At 46.9% G+C, this 16898-nt stretch overlaps 1 protein-coding gene across 1 annotated transcript in view; it reads right to left on the bottom strand.

The window, feature by feature from the left end:
* Nucleotides 1-1350: 1350 nt before the first annotated feature.
* FOXK2 (forkhead box K2) overlaps nucleotides 1351-16898 on the bottom strand; it is a gene marked incomplete at its 5' end in the record, with an annotated part of 68250 nt that continues 52702 nt past the window's right edge. Inside the window, 5 exons of the mRNA XM_082860381.1 lie at nucleotides 1351-2390; nucleotides 13227-13436; nucleotides 13661-13957; nucleotides 15094-15269; nucleotides 16081-16274. Coding sequence (XP_082716507.1) covers nucleotides 2194-2390; nucleotides 13227-13436; nucleotides 13661-13957; nucleotides 15094-15269; nucleotides 16081-16274 — 1074 coding nt within the window. The 3' untranslated portion in view covers nucleotides 1351-2193. The remainder of the gene's footprint in view (nucleotides 2391-13226; nucleotides 13437-13660; nucleotides 13958-15093; nucleotides 15270-16080; nucleotides 16275-16898) is intronic.

The following is a 16898-nucleotide window of genomic DNA, read 5'->3' as shown; positions in this document are numbered from 1 at the left end:
TTTCTTACCTATAAACCAAGCAGAAATCCCTCCAGGCCCATAAAGTCTACATTTTAGGCTCAGAAATAATCAACTGATGGACTGGGCTTATGCAGGGAAAATCTACCCGAGTCTTTCTGGACGGCTGTGGAGATGCGTCTCCTGGAGGACGCACAAGGCATTTGCTTAGTGTTGCCCAGGCCATCTCCCCATCAGGGTGGTCTTGTCCACTCACCTCCCCAGAGCTCAAGGTTAGGGGGCTGCGGTGGCCATGACTAAGGTCTGGAGCACTCAGTGGAGTGACCCGATCCCACATGTAGGACACAGCAGATCCGAATTATTTTGCAAATTGCAAACCTTCTGAGTAAAAAGAAAAAAAATATACATTCCAAGGTATCTGTAAAGTGCCTGGGAGATGCAGATTGCTGCCCTGAGGTGCTCTGATCCATCCGTGCTTCAGTCTGCAAGTTAGATTTTGCTACTGTCACACACGTGGTCGCATTCACATGATGGTTTCGTTTTTATTTTTTAAATGGCTGAGTTATAAATCCAGCTAGTGTGCAGTAATTTCATAATTTTTAATATGCATTATCTGCAACAACATTGTGACAGCTCCATACCGTGGATTGACACACAATACTTAGAACAGGTTTATCATATTTGGTCTTTAGGTAAATAATAACTGTTTTAAAATTGCCTAAATATACCATTCTGAGCTGTTTCATTCCACCAGGAAAATACAGGGGTTTTTTCCTCTCTTTAAAAAAAAAATTAAATACCAAAATAACTACATTTAAATAAATAATGACGATGACATTTAAAAATTCACAATAAGGCCAAAGCCCTCTTTCTGTTTGCATGCTGCTCAGCTCTGACCCCCAGAACCCTCTGGAAAGGTGAGTGGCTTTCTTCTGGAGGAACATGGGCTGAGGCCGTGCGGACCTCCTACTTCTCATTCTCTCACCTTTGTTTCCTTTCCTTTCGCTTTTATTTTTTGTAGGAGAGAAGTCAGCCTTAGTACTGAATTCAGTTCTAAAAGGTTGAGGGGAATTTCCTATTACAAATCAGAAAGCAACCTAGGTGTTTCCAATGCTTACCGGGACGGAGGGTGCCTGCTTCCAAGACCCTGTATCAACAGGCAGCTTCTGCTCCACCCCAGCAGCTGCTCCTGCCATGAGGGGGGCAAACCGCACCATCATCGGGTGGCCGGCTGGTCGGACGATGCCGAGAGCTGGTGACGGCACCTAAAATAGCGAACGTGCCACGGAGAGATCTGTGATGTTTGTTTGAAAAGGGTGTGTGATAAAAGATTGAATCTTTTTTTCCAAATGAAGAAGTAATAGTTCTTTTGTTTTAAACATACACAATACATAGGAGACTTGTTTTACTTAGAGTGGAAAATTATGCCAGGGACAAAGTCAACACAAAGAAACAAACAACAAAAAGTAGCAAGAAAGAGAAATGGGTAAGTGCAGCTCCGCGAGCCTGGCAGCTCTTTCCGTCAGGGATACAAGTGGCCCGCGGGTGTCCGTCTGTGTGTCTGTCCGTCTTACACACGGAAATGGAGGTGGATTAATTCAGGTAACTGCTCTAACGTGGAAAATTTGTAGATGTCAAGTAGCTCCACTTAACTTAAACAGGACAGACAAAAGTAAATCATTCCATAGGCTGAAAACAAACAACAAAAACAAACAAAACTACTTTGTTTCTTCTCCCCAAATGAAATCCACACAAAAGGTCCTGTGTGATTCCAAAATTACCAGAGTAGAAATGGAGCGATCTGAAATGTCAAAGACCCCATTATTTTGTAAAGAAAGAAAGTACACCTCAAAATATTCTAATTCCACATGTGAACAACAAAATACTGTCTTGTCTACTGGTGGCGGGGTGGCTCCGGCCCAGCAGGCCTGCTCGCACCGGGTGCGTCCTCCCTCGGAAGGACTGAGAGTATATACTCGGAACTAAGCTGAGCGCTGGGCGGGGAGACACTGCCGGAGCCCAGCTTTGCTGCGTGTGGTTTTGTTCAGGGGTGACTTCAGTCTTTAAATTAAGGAGTTTTAAGGCCACCTGGGTTTGTGTTTCCAGTGCTGAGGTGAAGTCCAACCGCAGGGCCCTCTACCCACCGAGGGAACGCGCTCTGAGCATCGGTGAGAGGCAGTGTCTCCTTTTGGCACCACAGAGTTGACGTTAAAGTGAGAAACACTCTCCTGGCCGCTAGTTCTGGACGCCCTTCTCCCGCACGGCTGCCGGCGGCGCATCCATGCTCAGGGCGATGACGAGGCCCTCGCCATCTTCTGTCTTGACCCGCTTTAGCTCTGGCTGCTCCGCCGGGTCGCCGTTCTGGCGCTTGGTGGGCAGGGAGGCCGACGCCGAGGCGTGTGTTGCCAGCATGTGCAAGGGACTCGCCGCTGCTGTGGAGAGACAGTGAGTCAGCGCCCGTGCTTCTGGATGGACCCTCGTCCCCACCACACATTAACCACGTGAACAGTGAGTCTGTTTATGAACAGCCGGCATCTGTTTATTGCTTCCAATCGTGTGCTGTCTTGCTGAAGCGAGAGGAGGGGTAAAGGGACTGAGGCAGAGGTGGGGCACAGAGCAGACAGCTTTGCTGTTTTGGCCCATGGGCTGCTGCCGGCTTCTCCCCGATGCAGAGTCCCCAAACCCAGAAGGGGATCGGGGTGCAGCAAGCCAAGCCTGCACCGGAGCCGCACACCTTCTCCTGAGCCCAGCCTGTAGGGAGGGAGCTCTGCGTGCCCTGGGCCGGCTTCCCCACACCCCTCCACCCAAGCCTTTCTTCTCTCCAGTCTTCATCACAGAGGGGCCCTTCCTCCTCATGGGGCTCTCACTGGGCACAAGGCTCTCCACCACCTCTGATCTCACCTGCCTTGTGCTCTGCACAACCAGGCAAACTGGTCGTCCCACACCTGGAAGTGCTGCTTCCTCCAAGGGGGAAAGCAGGCCTGGGCTGGGAGGAGCCTGGAGCTATTCCACTCAGAGGGGGTTGGGGGTGAGTGGGGGGTGGATGTGTGCTGGAGGATGCACAGTGACCTGGAGAAGCAGCATCCTGTCCAGGAAGACCCCTGCCCTCCCACCCCATGCCCTCATGCCCCAAGGGAGGTTTAGGACCATGGCAGCAGGTGGCCAGATGGAGAAAGATAAGTGCACAAAGAGCTGGGAACAGCGACCCTGTCTCCTGAGCACGCCTGAGTTCCAGCAGTGACACGCGTGCTGTCCCGCCACACTGATGTTAGTAAGTAGACATTACGGCTGCTGCAATTCATGACAGTTTGCTCTGCATGCTGCATAAGAGCTGTAAGTATAAGCAGTTTACGCCAAGCTTTATAACTTTAGGCGTTTAACATACCGCTTTAGCTGGCACGGGGATTACAGAATTTCCTCTCAAGAAATGGAACTTGAAGCTAAGTGAGATGAGGGAGGGTCTACAAAATGAGAGACAGGAAGCCACGGGACACAGACTGAGGTCAAAGAAAGGGCAGCTCTGACACTGCCAGGATGCCAGTGTCTCCACTTTGATCTCCAGATTCAACACCATTCCAATCGAAAGTCCCAGTAGGAGTTTGTGTAAGGAAATTTCACGTGCATGCCTTTAGGGAACAAAGGGACCAGAAGCTGGACCCTGGTTAACATGGGGCCTCTGACCACCTCCAGTGTCATCTCTCAAGAACGACTGCTGTGTCACTTTCATGAATAAGGGCATGTGTGGTGCTGGGGCAGCACTGCCACGGAGCCTGGGTTCTTCCAGCAGGACACACACTTCACTGCTGCAGTCCATGGCAGAGACCCAGAGCCTTGGCTACTCTAGGAGCTGCCCCATTCTGGCTTGAATAAATGCTATTTCAGGAGGATTTAGTGGTTGTAGAATCAGAGCAGAATGGAGTTAACGGTAGATCAGTGCAAACGGTCAAAGCCTGAAAAATGATGTGACTGGAAGAAGGAGCTGGTGTGCTGGGGCGGGGCAGCAGAGAGCAGGGCCTGCTGTCTGGGAGGCAGGGATGTGGGTGGAGCCTGGGTCCCAGATTCCCAAGCAGGCATGGCGTGGTTCCTAGGCCAGGCTGAGCAGGGTCTTCCGCTAACCATGAACTGCAGACCCTTAAGAAAGGTGACAGAAAGAAAAGGAAAGGACCAGGACAGTGAGGGAGACTGAGGAGTGGGCAGAGGAGAAATCTCAGCAGGAAGAGTGCAAAGGGGCACTCAGGCTACAGTGAGCAGGTGGGACGCCACCTAAGCACGGTGTCGGCCCAAGACTCCGTATCTGACCAAAATGATGAGGAGTCGTTGAAGAAATAACACAGCCATAACCATGCTAGTGAACCACACATGTGCAACTGTGACTGAAGCCAGGGCCAAGAGCCCACCTCACAGCTGGACTCACCCTACCTCTCCACTGCCCATGAACACCGGGCATCAAAATGCCAGGCTTTCCTTTCCGTGCCCTCCTTATGCCCGTGGTGGCAGTAACTGGAGCTCAACGCACGTTCCTGGGGAGACAGGCTTCCTTTCCCAAGGGTGAGAGGGCAGCTGTGACAATGTGCTATGACAATGTGCTGCACCGGGGTGCTCTCGAGAGGCCACGCAGGTGCCCACAGAGCAGGGAGAGCACCATGTTCCTGTTGGGGGTACTCTGCCCTCAGTCACATGGTGCCTCAGCAGGAGGGTGACTCAACTCCAGGGTCACATTCCAAGGGGAGGCCAGGCACCATCCTGACCCCTCTCGCCCCCCCACCCATCTAATTAGCACTGTCTGCGTACACAGGCAGAGGCCAGCAGCTCCAACCTGGATGGTGGCACGGCCTCCTGGCTGATCCCCTGAAGCCCCCAGCCTCTTTGTGGCTGTGAATGCCCCTGAAATACCCATCTGAGGCTTGGACACTCGTTGGTTCCCCAGCTTGCCTGCTTCCCACACCAGCAGCCCCTGGCCCTGCAGGTCTCCCTGCCAACGTGCTGTCCTACCCAGTTTCCTGGCTGTGTCCTGGGATGCACTCTCCACTCAGGCGAGACTCAACTCCCCTCCAAGCATAACGCACGGACACATTTCCTGCTATAGCCCAGCACCACTGCTCCTAAGAGGTGCCTGACACAGCTGTGAGTCAATCAGTGCCCAAAGCTGAGCCATACCAGGTGGGATACCAAGCTGGCAGGTGCTGAGCTGCTGCCCCGGGGAAACACAGGGTAGGGCTTGTCAACTGATCAACACATACCTTGTTTTATGTGGCTTTTGATTAAAGACGACTTAATCTATACTGTTGATCCATTAACACTGAACTCATGCCTGTACTTTCTCCATAAGGCACATCACAGCCTTCTGTGCCTAAAACACTCCAGGCCTTTTCAGAACCATGCTCGGAGTCCACTTTAAACAGCAAAACCGGGACTTCCCTGGCGGCGCAGTGGTTAAGAATCCACCTGCCAATGCAGGGGACACGGGTTCGAGCCCTGGTCTAGGAAGATCCCACATGCTGTGGAGCAACTAAGCCCCTGCGCCACAACTACTGAGCCCACACGATGCAACTATTGAAGCCCGCGCACTCAGAGCCCAGGCTCCGCAACAAGAGAAGCCACCGCAATGAGAAGCCTGTGCACCACAATGAAGAGTAGCCCTCGCTCACCACAACTAGAGAAAGCCCACGTGCAGCAACGAAGACCCAATGCAGCCATACATACATATACATACAGTTTTATTAAAAAAACAAACAGCAAAACCACCAACAAAAATTACAAAACATGAAAACCGTGGCCCTAAGAAACAGTGAGTACAACACGTGTTCACAGTGGGAGCTGAAATGAGGAGGGGGCACTGCCGAGTTGTGCTCGGCTGGGAACCAGCATGCTGAACTCGAATACTTTGCTGCTCTGCACAAGCCCGCAAAGGGCTGTGAAATCAATACAATGAGTACTGATCTGGGGGTTATAAGTAAATTTCAGTGATCTGCAAGAAATCTGCAAATACAGAATCCATGGATACAGGCTCAAGTGCGTGGGACCACCTACCAGGAGTCCCACAGAGCAGCAGCCTCACACGGGGCGGGTGTTGCAGATGCAGAGGCAGAATGATGCCCCAGAGGAGGCGGTGCCGCCTCACTGCTAACCTGGCCATGCCCCACCAAGTCCAAGCAGCTCCTCCCCTTGCGCCAGCGGAAGACGGTGCTGGTCCGGCGGGCGCTCTGCCTGCTGCTACCACAACCTGCAAGTGGTTCCCGAAGGACACTGGGGTAAGTCAACAGAGCACACCACCAGGCAGATGGAGAAGGCTCCCACAAAACCCTTTCACCTCCTCAACACCTAGCAGGGCCTGGACCCCAGGGCAGCACAGGCTGGAGGCTGGGGCCACTTTCTTATAAGAAGGAATAATACCTGTGAGCCCAGGGGAGACTATTCAGGACAACAGGTGGGAACGCTGGTCATACGAGGACACTGTCTGCAGGGTAAAGACACCTTTCCTCCCGAGACCACTGCCCCACAAGATGGAGGTCTAGGGTAGCAGAGTCTCCACAAAAATGGACTGAGTACCTGTGACCATAACTGTGGTCCAGTGCAGAAGAGGCTGAAAAGTGGCCAGAGCATGTTGGACTCAACCAATGGAATACACTGTTTTAACAGACTAAAGGAGTAACGACCATCTTAACACACGACCATCTTAACACAGAAAAAGTATGTGACAAAATTCAACACCCTTTCATGATAAAACTACTCAGCAAACCAGGAATAAAAGGAAAAGTCCTCAACATAGTAACATGTACGATAACCCACAGTTAATCAGCTTCAATGGTGAGAGACTGGATCTTCCCCCAAGATCAGGAACAAGACAAGGATGCCTGCTTTGCCACTGCTAGTCAACACTGCATTCGAAGTCCTACCAGGGCAGCTGGGCAGGAAAGGGGAATAAAAGGCATCCAAATGGGAAAGGAGGTAAAAAACTATCTCTACTGGCAGATGACATAATCTTTATATATAGAAAATCTTAACAAATTGACATAAGGAAACCCCCTAATCAAAAAGTAACACAATCAGGGCTTTCCCAGTGGCTCAGTGGTTGAGAGTCCGCCTGCCGATGCAGGGGACACGGGTTCGTGCACCGGTCCGGGAAGATCCCACATGCCGCGGAGCGGCTGGGCCCGTGAGCCATGGCCGCTGAGCCTGCGCGTCCAGAGCCTGTGCTCCGCAACGGGAGAGGCCACAACCGTGAGAGTCCCGGCAAAAAAAAAAAAAAAAAAAAAGGCAATACAATCAATTAGTATTAGTTTTTGAATTCAGCAAACTTGCAGGGTACAAGATCAACATGCAAAAAAATCAGTTGTATTTCTATACAGTAGCAACGAACAATTTCAAAAGAAAATTATGAAAAGAATTCTATTTAGAAAAACATTCAAAAGAAATAAAATAGGAAGAATTTTAACCAAGACTTAAACACTGCAAGACTTATATACTGAAAACTATAAAACACTGAAGAAATCAAAGACCTAAATAAATGGAAAGACATTCCATGCTCAAGGATTAGAGAATTAATATCATTAAGATGGCAATACTACCCAAAGTAATCTACAGATTCAATGCAATCCCTATCAAAATCCCATTTTTTCCCCCAGAAATGGAAAAGCTGATCTTAAAATTCACATGGAATTGTAAGGTATCCAGAATAGTCAGAACATTCTTGAAAAAGGATGGTGGACTCACACCTCCGGATTTCAAAACTTCCTACACAGCTACAGTAGTCAAAACAGTGTGGTGTTGGCATAAGGGTAGACACGAAAATCAATGAAATAGAACTGAGAGAAATAAATGCATACATCTGAGGTCAACAGTTTCAACAGTGGAGCCAAGACCATTCAATGGGGAAAGAACAGTCTCTTCAACAGGTGGTGCTGGGACAACTGGATCTCCACATGCAAAACAATGAAGCCGGGCCCTCACATTATATACAAAAATTAACTCAAAATGCATCAAGGACCTAAACATAAGAGCTAAACTATAAAACTCTTAGTAGAAGAAAACACAGGAGTCTAAGTGTAAGTCTTCATAACCTCAGATCTGGCAATGAATTCTTACATATGACACCAAAAGCATAAGAAACAAAAGGGAAAATAAACTTGACTTCATCAAAATTAAAAACTTTTGTGCATTAAAGACACTATCAAGAAAGTGAAAAGACAAACCCACTGAATGGAAGAAAATATCTGCAAATCATATACAGGTATCCCCCCACGCCCCCCTTTGCAAAAGTTCCCTTTATGCCACTTCACTTTTATGAAAGACCTACGTTAGTACCCATTTTTGATAATGGAAAGAAATCTGAAGAGGATTTTCACTTTTACGGAGAAAGGCAAAAAGCAAAAATAGCGTTTACCATGTGTTTTGCAGCGAGCCATTGGAGAGGCAGCAGCAGCCCGAGCAGTGAGTGACATCACCAAGTTCCTCCCCAGGAACTATACTCCATCTCAGCATCAAGCCGCCAGAGCTCTGAACTGTGTCTCTGAGTGTCTGTGCTCTACCTTGACTCATTTTGTGCATCTGTTAGGTTTCACAGGAACCCTCTACTTTGGATAGCAGGGGAAACCTGTATCTGATTAGGACCTAGTATCCAGAATATATAAAGAGCTTCTATAACTCGACAACAAACAACCCAATTTAGAAAAAAAGTCTAAGAATTTAGACATTTCTTCAAAGACGCTATACAAATAACCAACAAGCACATGAAAAGATGCTCAACACCATTAGTCATGGGGAAAATGCAAATCAAAACCACAATTAAGAGTAAGATGGCCATGATCAAAATAAAGGAGAAAATACCAAGTGAGGATGTGGACAAATAAGAACCTTTGCACATCATTGAGGATGGAATGGAAAATTGTTGTGGCTGCTGGGGAAAAGTTTGGTGGCTACTCAATAAATTAACAGAGAATTACCATACAACCCAGTAATTTCACTCCTAGGTATACACCCAAAAGAAATGAAAACAAGGACTCAAACCGATACCTGTATATGAATGTCATAGCAGCAATATTCCCAATAGCCAGAAGGTGGAAACAACCAAAATGCCCATCAACTGATGAATGAATAAACAAAATGGAAACATATTCAGCTAAGGAATGATGTACACATGCTACAACATGGATGAACCTCAAAACATTGTGCTACGAGGCCAGCTAAGAAGAGCCACAATTCATACGATTCCATCCACAGGAAATATCCAGTACAGGTAAATCCACAGAGATGTAAAGTACATTAGTGGTTACCAGGGACTGAGGTAAGTGGGGAATGGGGAGTAACTGCTTAATGAGTGTGAGATTTCCTTTTGGGGTGATGAAAATGCTTTTCAACTAGTTAGAGGTGATGGCTTCAAAATACTGTGAATGTACTTAATGCCACTGAACCACATACTTTAAAATGGTAAACTTTATATTATGTGTATTTTATTGAATACCACAATTTTAAAAAAAATACAGATGACTTGAACCCTAAGGAGACACTGGGTATAAAAGAATTATTGTTGGGACTTCCCTGGTGGCACAGTGGTTAAGAATCCGCCTGCCAATGCAGGGGACATGGGTTCGAGCCCAGGTCCGGGAAGATCCCACGTCGCGGAGCAACTAAGCCCGTGCGCCACAACTACTGAAACTGCACTCTAGAGCCCGCGAGCCACAACTGCTAAGCCCGCGTGCCACAACTACTGCAGCCCGTGTGCCTAGAGCCTGCGCTCTGCAACAAAGAGTAGCCCCCGCTCCCACAACTAGAGAAAGCCCGTGCACAGCAACGAAGACCCAACGCAGCCAAAAACTAACTAAAAGAATTACTGTTTATTTTTAAAACTATAACAATGGTATTGTGCTTATATACTAAAAGAGAGTCCTTCTTTAGAGACGCATGCCAAAACAGGGAATGACATGTCTGGATCTGGGTGGGAGCAGATGGGACGGGTGAGGAATATGGAACAAGGCTGGTTGTGAATTAATTTTCAGAAAGTTTGTAATTTTCCGTAATAAAAATTTAAAATACCAAAGCTTCTGATTTTCAAAATTCATTAGTACTAGGCACTGCTTCCCTTTCTTGAGAGTGACTTTCAAGGGTAAGGGAGGTCACAGCTGGGTCATACAGCATCCACATCACACCCAACAGCAGTTTTCAAAAAAAACCACCATCAGAGTCTCTACTTGCCCATGGAATCTTTCTAAAAGCTGATCTGCCACCTCCTCCCTCCTCCCCTTTCTCAACAGCCTCTCTCTCACCCACTCAACTGGGCTGCTTTTGGGGATGCAAATGTCAAGTTGGAGCATGAAACAAAGGAAGAGTGGAACACTGGCACTGTGGACCTGACTTACTACTGACTAGACATCAAATCCTCTTCTAGACCAAGTGATTTCTAAGTAAAAGGTTGAGACTAAATTCAAGGAGAACCATTAAAATTTCCCACTAACAGATAACTCCCACTAAAAGATGACTAAAACTGGAAGGAGTTTTAGCATTTCTTCTACCCTTCCTTCTTCTGAGTGGGAACAAGGTTTCTCAGGGCTGACCCAGCACTTTGCCTACTGTTCCCAGCAGTGATTGTCAATATAATACAATAATTGTGTGGTTTTCTTTAAAGCCCAGATATATTGAAAAATGCATCTTTAATACTACCTACCTACCTATCTATCTATCTACCTATCTAGCTGTGCCATGCGGCTTGCAGGATCTTAGTTCCCTGACCAGGGATTGAACCTGGGTCCATGGTAGTGAAAGCGTGCAGAGTCCTAACCACTGGACCACCAGGGAATTCCCAAATACAATTTTTAAAGAATTATAAGTTTGGTTTTGATCAATTCTATAGTTATAACAATTGATAAGTGAATCCTTATAGTCACAGACAATTAAATCTTTAATATTTCTCCATTTTATTATTGCAAAGAAAATATGTACTCAGTAAATGACATTTAAGCATAAAGTATGTGGCACTAGCACAAAATCTGTGGGGGACATGGGATTGAGCCATGAGGATTGGCGAGCCTGCTTGTCTGTGTGCTGATATGTGGGTGAGAAGGGGCATCAAATCAGAGCAGTATTCAGAGCCAGGAGCACGTTTAAAAGAATAATGTAAGTTTTATTTTAAAACATCAGTATTGGGAATTCCCTGGTGGTCCAGTGGTTAGGACTCCGCACTTTCACTGCTGAGAGCTCAGGTTCAATCCTGGTTGGGGAACTAAGATCCTGCAAGCTGTGCAGCACAGCCAAAAATAAAAATTAAAAAAAATATTTTAAAATAAAACATCAGTATTTTCAATAGTGGAAAATTTAATTCCTTGCTTATTAAATTTATAAAGAAAAATTTTAGACACCAATTTAAATATGTGAAAGGGATACACAGTTTCTCAAACTCCTTAGACAGGTGGCCATAAAAGGGCCCTGACCTGCACGGCAGTTCTCAGAAGGTCTGGAACATGTGAGAAATGTACATTCTAGGGTCCCAGGCCAGACCTGCTCAGCTGGGGACTGTGGGAGGGAGCCCTTGAGTGATTCTAAGGCACATGGTATCTGGGAATCAACAGCCTACACCATGGCTTAAGACAGGGAAGAACGGCTCTGACCAGAAATAGACTGTCCACCTCTTGACACCACCCGCTCACAGCCACACACAGGGCCACCAGGTTTGCCACATCTGGACCACCTGTGACAACCAAGTAATTCATGAAGAAAAGAAGAATGAGGCCTGAAAAACTCTTAGTTACTTAGGAGACACCGGGCTTGAGGAAGAAAGCATTTTAAATGGGCAACTGGTTGCAAACTTCTCAATTTATCCACAAGTGGCATGTTACCTATTACTTAAAAACAAAAAACTCTCAGTGGTTAGTCTTCCCTAGAAAAGGTTGCAGATATTATTCGTCCATTAAATTTGGGGAGGAGCAAGGGGGAAGCAGAATCACATGAGGTGTCTGTCCCAGGTCTCTGTCCCTTAATAGCTCAGTAAGGAAGGATTCAGAGGTCAACACTATTAAGCCTTCTGTTCCCCACCCTCTTTCCAAGAAACTTTCTCTGGGCACAGAGAGCTACTTTGAGCCAGTAGCTTCTGATTCTACTGCTTGGAGTCCTGTAGTTGAATCACGACAGCCCACATGTGTGGACAGCAAGCACACTCCACATGCCTGGGTGAAGCCTCACTTCAAAGACGTCTGAACACCAGTTCCAAGGAGCCCAAACTCCTGAGCTGACTTAACAGCCAGCTGGACTCCTACCCTTCACACTGCTCCACAGGACTGGGTGGAAGAAGGTTCTCTGTCCTCTGGTTTAAAAGCCAAGCTCCCTTAGGCTCGTCCATGTCAGAACATCCGTGGGAGCTATGTGCACGGGGCTCCAGAGGGCTTTCAGAGCAAAGAGAACAGGAGACCAGCATTCTCCCCTTCCACCATCAGATACTCTCAAGCACACCCGTGCCCCAGGGGAGGGCACCGCCATTGGACAGATCAGCTGTGACAGCCCCCAGGTTGCTTCTAGGCCACACCCAGATGTCTACAAAAGGTGGGAGTATTTTCATCTCTCTAGATAAGCAAGTCCCCTACATACAAACCTTCAAGTTGCAAACTTTCAAGATGCAAATGTGCATTCCATCTACATCAGGCGTGGGTGAAACTGCAGCTTGCCCTCCGTCTCCTATTGCTGTTGATCCTTCAGCTCTACCATCTCCCACCTCCGCTCCCTTCTCCAGTCAGTAACATTTCTTGCCTGTTCACTCCATGCCAGCCCCTGTATGCCAGCTGTTGTACTGTACTACTGTACTTTTCAAGGTACTGTGCTGTAAGATTAAAAATGTTTTATTTTTTGGTGTTTGCTTGTTTTTTATGTATTATATGTACGAAAAGTTATTATAAACCTATTAACAGTACAGTACTATACAGCCAATTGTGTTAGTTGGGTACCTAGGCTAACTTTGTTGGACTTACGAGCAAAATGGACTTAAGAACGCGCTCTTGGAATGGAACTTGTTCATATGTAGGGGACTTACTATATTTAGAAATGCTTCTCTCTTCAGATGGCTCCTCCAGTGGGAATCACATGGGAGCCAATTCCCACAGCCAATTCCCTGGTATCCTATAGCACTATTCAGTTTCCTGTAGTTTACAAATGCAAACATTTCTTCAGACAAAAAAATTAAAATTGTAACAGAATGAAAACCTTGAACACCACGCTCCATAAAAGGACAGCAGAGGACCTTTGCTCAAGTTGTTAGCACCCAGTAACCCATGGAGGACACTGCTTACCATTATTCACCTGGCCGTGGACGGCGGCGGGGATTGGCACCACGTGAGTCCCGTTTTGTGTTACAGTTTTTATTGGAAGCTGGTGCTGACCTAGAGGTGCCTGCTGCACTATGGTGACCGTCTGGACAGGGGTGGTCTGTGACGTCTGAATGATCCGGCCAGCGGCACCTAGTGTGGCATGGCTAATCGCAGGAATAGGTTCTACTTTCACTAAATTCAAAGAAAAGGAAAAGAGAAAAAATGACACCAACTAATATTACTGGGTAGCTTACAGAAATCTCACTAGTTTGAAGTACAACAAACCAGGCGGCGAGCAGCCCTGCTCCAGCTCAACATTACATAACATGTTAGCAGCAAGGGGGTCAGGATGAATGAGGCTGGCGGGTTTCTAAGAGCTTGAAAAGCTGCCCGAAGTGACTGCTTCCGCTGCTCACCTTTTACTTCTCTGTGGTCTCCATTCTCTTGTGGCTCTGCCTTAGGGGCGGCCAGCACGGCCGCCTGAGTGACCACGGCCTGTCCTGCGACGGTGTACGTATTTGCTGGGGCCAGTCCGGCCACGCTGGTGACAGACACCGCTGGGATCTGGTGGACGACATGAACCGTCTGCACGACGGGCTGCTGGGAGGTCGAGGTGGTCACAGGGGCGGCGACAGTGTAGGTAACAGGCTTGATCGTCGGTGGCAGTGGTCGCTGCACGGCGATTAAGACGGGCTGACTAGACAGAGGTGAGCCTACCAAGGACGGGAGTGGAGGTGAGGCTCATACATCCCAAACCAACTAACTACGACCCCTCACTAGCAACATGCAGACTGATTTCAGAAAACAGGACATGGCCCTTTCGCCTGGTAATAATAAAGTCATTCATGATGAAAGAAATGACATATTTAATGGGGATATTTAATGTATATCTAACTGCTAAAAAGGCAATCTCTGCTTTGTTCACATTTCTTTTCTTTTTTTTTGGCTGCACCATGCGGTACGCAGTACTCCCTGACCAGGGATCGAACCCGGGCCCCCTGCAGTGGAAGCACGGAGTCTTAACCACTGGACCACCAGGGAAATGCCTGTTCAGATTTCTTACAACACCTCTTCCCACAGTTCTCTCATCATGAAAAAGAAAACCTCAACACAGGATATGGGAAGAAGCTGCCCAATGAAGCCTGAAGGAGGGGGCCATGTTCCCCAAGATCAAAGTCTCCATCTTATGATAGGTGCAGAGGAGCAGGAAGTGTGGAGACAGAGCTGGCAGCCAGCAGCTCTGCCAGTCTCTGTTCTTTCTGATTTGGGCGTTTAGGCTCCAGCAACAGGAATGGGGGCTGGCAGGGGGTGTTGCCAGCACGGCCAGGAATTCCAATATACCAAAATGCACATTTTGCCAACCAACTAGGAACCATAACAGAATTACTTTGGACACATTTTCACACTATTTTTTTTTTAATTCCCCAGGGCACATATTTTTATTCTACATTGCGACTTTTATAAGTACACTGAGAAATGCTCACCTATTCATTAAATAGACATTTTTTTTTGCTGTTAATGTCTACTTTGTCTAATTTATGCTATTTCTTTACGAGGGGAATCTTTCTCATAGATTTTTGAATGATGAAGCAACTAAGAAACGGGTTAATTCTAAAATTTTTCAGGCACCTACATACAGAGTCATAAAAGTTGACTGATTTTTTTTTTTTAACACAGTGCAATTAATTTTTCAGAGCCTATAAAATAACATTCAGGTACTATGCAGAAAGTATCAGGCACAAGGTGCAAAGGATCCAAGGCCTCTTGCTATTTCTTCTCTGATGAGACTGGCTCACATGCTCATCTGACCCACCCCTCTCCCACCACACTTGCCCTCTGCACATCTCACCTGGTGCACTCTGGGCAAACCGTGCCTCCTGGATGACAGCGAGTTTGGGCTGTGAGGCACCAGGCTCGGGCTCCAGAGGGGCTGGTGAACCTTCCCTCGACAGGCTCTCAGGGGTCTGGGCGCCACTGGAGTGAGCAGACAGCACTCCAGCATGATTGGGGGAGGCTGGGGCACTTCTGTATGACCAAAAAGAAGACAGTGGATTTTTACAGGTAAAGCACTCATAAAGCTGCCTTGTTTTAATAGGCGTATTTTGCAAAAACAAAGGTGTCATTTGTCTTCTGCCAACCAACTACAGTTCCTTAAGTCTTACTTTAGGTGTGATGCCTGTGACCTGAGATGGACACTTAGCGAGGCTGGCATGGCTGTGACAGAGCCACTGTATGCAGGGCGCCGCTGCTCCACACCCAGCACAGGCCGCACAGCATGGGGCGGGACTGGTTGCTTCCCTAAGCAGCTCCCATCCACAGCCAGGCAGCAGGAGCCAGCAGCGTGAGAGCCGGCTGGGGCTCAAGACTTAACATTACAGTCATTTCTTTTTTTTGTTTAAAAACAGAAATCTACTAATGGAGCTAAAAATATGGATTTTAAAATCAGGCAATTAACACTGTATAAACCAATCTTGAGTTTAAGCAGCTAAGATGTAGCTTTAAAGAGCTTTTCACATCCAAGAAAAAGGAAAAAACATGATTCATCAACGTGATATTGCCGACTCATCATATTGACAATATGCATTCAACGAAGCAACAGTGTTACATAGGAATGAAATTTAAGTAAAACTTTATAATCTGAATTGTTTCAGACCACTAGAAACAAAAATACATGGGTGGCATCCAACATTTTTTTTTTTTTCCAAATCCCCAACCCAACATTTAATCATAATGCATTTGGTAATTCCTTCATTTTCAAAAGGAAAATTTACCAATACATCAAAGGTAAATTTACTGACCATTAAATGAGGTCTTTTTGTTTGTCTTTTTTCCTTACCTAGACGAGAGCGGTCCCAGAGGGGTTCTAAAGCAAGGCACGCCCCTAGGCCGTCTTTTCCTAAAAGCCTGCTCTATTAATTTGCTTTCAGAGGCAGGGTCTATCCTCCAGAATGAGCCTTTGCCTGGTTCTTCCTGGGAACGTGGTACTTTGATGAAATAACGATTCAGAGAGAGATTGTGGCGAATTGAATTCTATGAAACATAAAAAAATACGTAGAATTCATATATTTCTTTGCTGAGAAATAAAAATGTGCCCCAGTTTTAGTGCCCTGCAAAGGTCCTGCAGCTCTGTGCTGGAAGGAACCGGCCCTCCCCAAAGTGAAGGAGGAGCTGCGGGGTGTGACTACTCAAGAGGCTGCGACGTGGCTTCTACAGAGGAAAAGACACAAGGACACAGGGCACTGTGAACAGCATGGCAGGATGGGCACCAGGAGGCAAGGAAGGGAACTGGGGAATGGGGAAGGGGTGAGAAATCTACACCACACAGAAAGAGGCTATTTCCAACAGGAAAAACGTCAACTTCCACCTTTTTACCAGGTAGGAAATCAAGGGCTATCACTGTGACCTCTCCCTGTTTGGAGAAGGACAGCGCTGAGATCCACTATTCCTTTAAAATACTTTTTTGAGCACAAAATTAGCTTATAGAAACTGTCACAGCCTTTAAAATGAATTAATCCAGCATAAAGTATTTGGCAAACCAGCAAAGGAGAAAAAATGAGCCAAAGTTTAGAAATATTATTGACACCATCTGCCCGTAAAAGAACTATATACTTTGATTCTCAAAATAATACTGTGAGGCACATTGAGAAAATTTTT

This window comes from Leucopleurus acutus (assembly GCF_964270905.1).
Source record: "Leucopleurus acutus genome assembly, chromosome: 19".
NCBI lineage: Eukaryota > Metazoa > Chordata > Mammalia > Artiodactyla > Delphinidae > Leucopleurus > Leucopleurus acutus.
The sequence above is the reverse complement of the archived record's forward strand: the minus strand, read 5'-3'. Positions and strand labels throughout refer to the sequence as shown.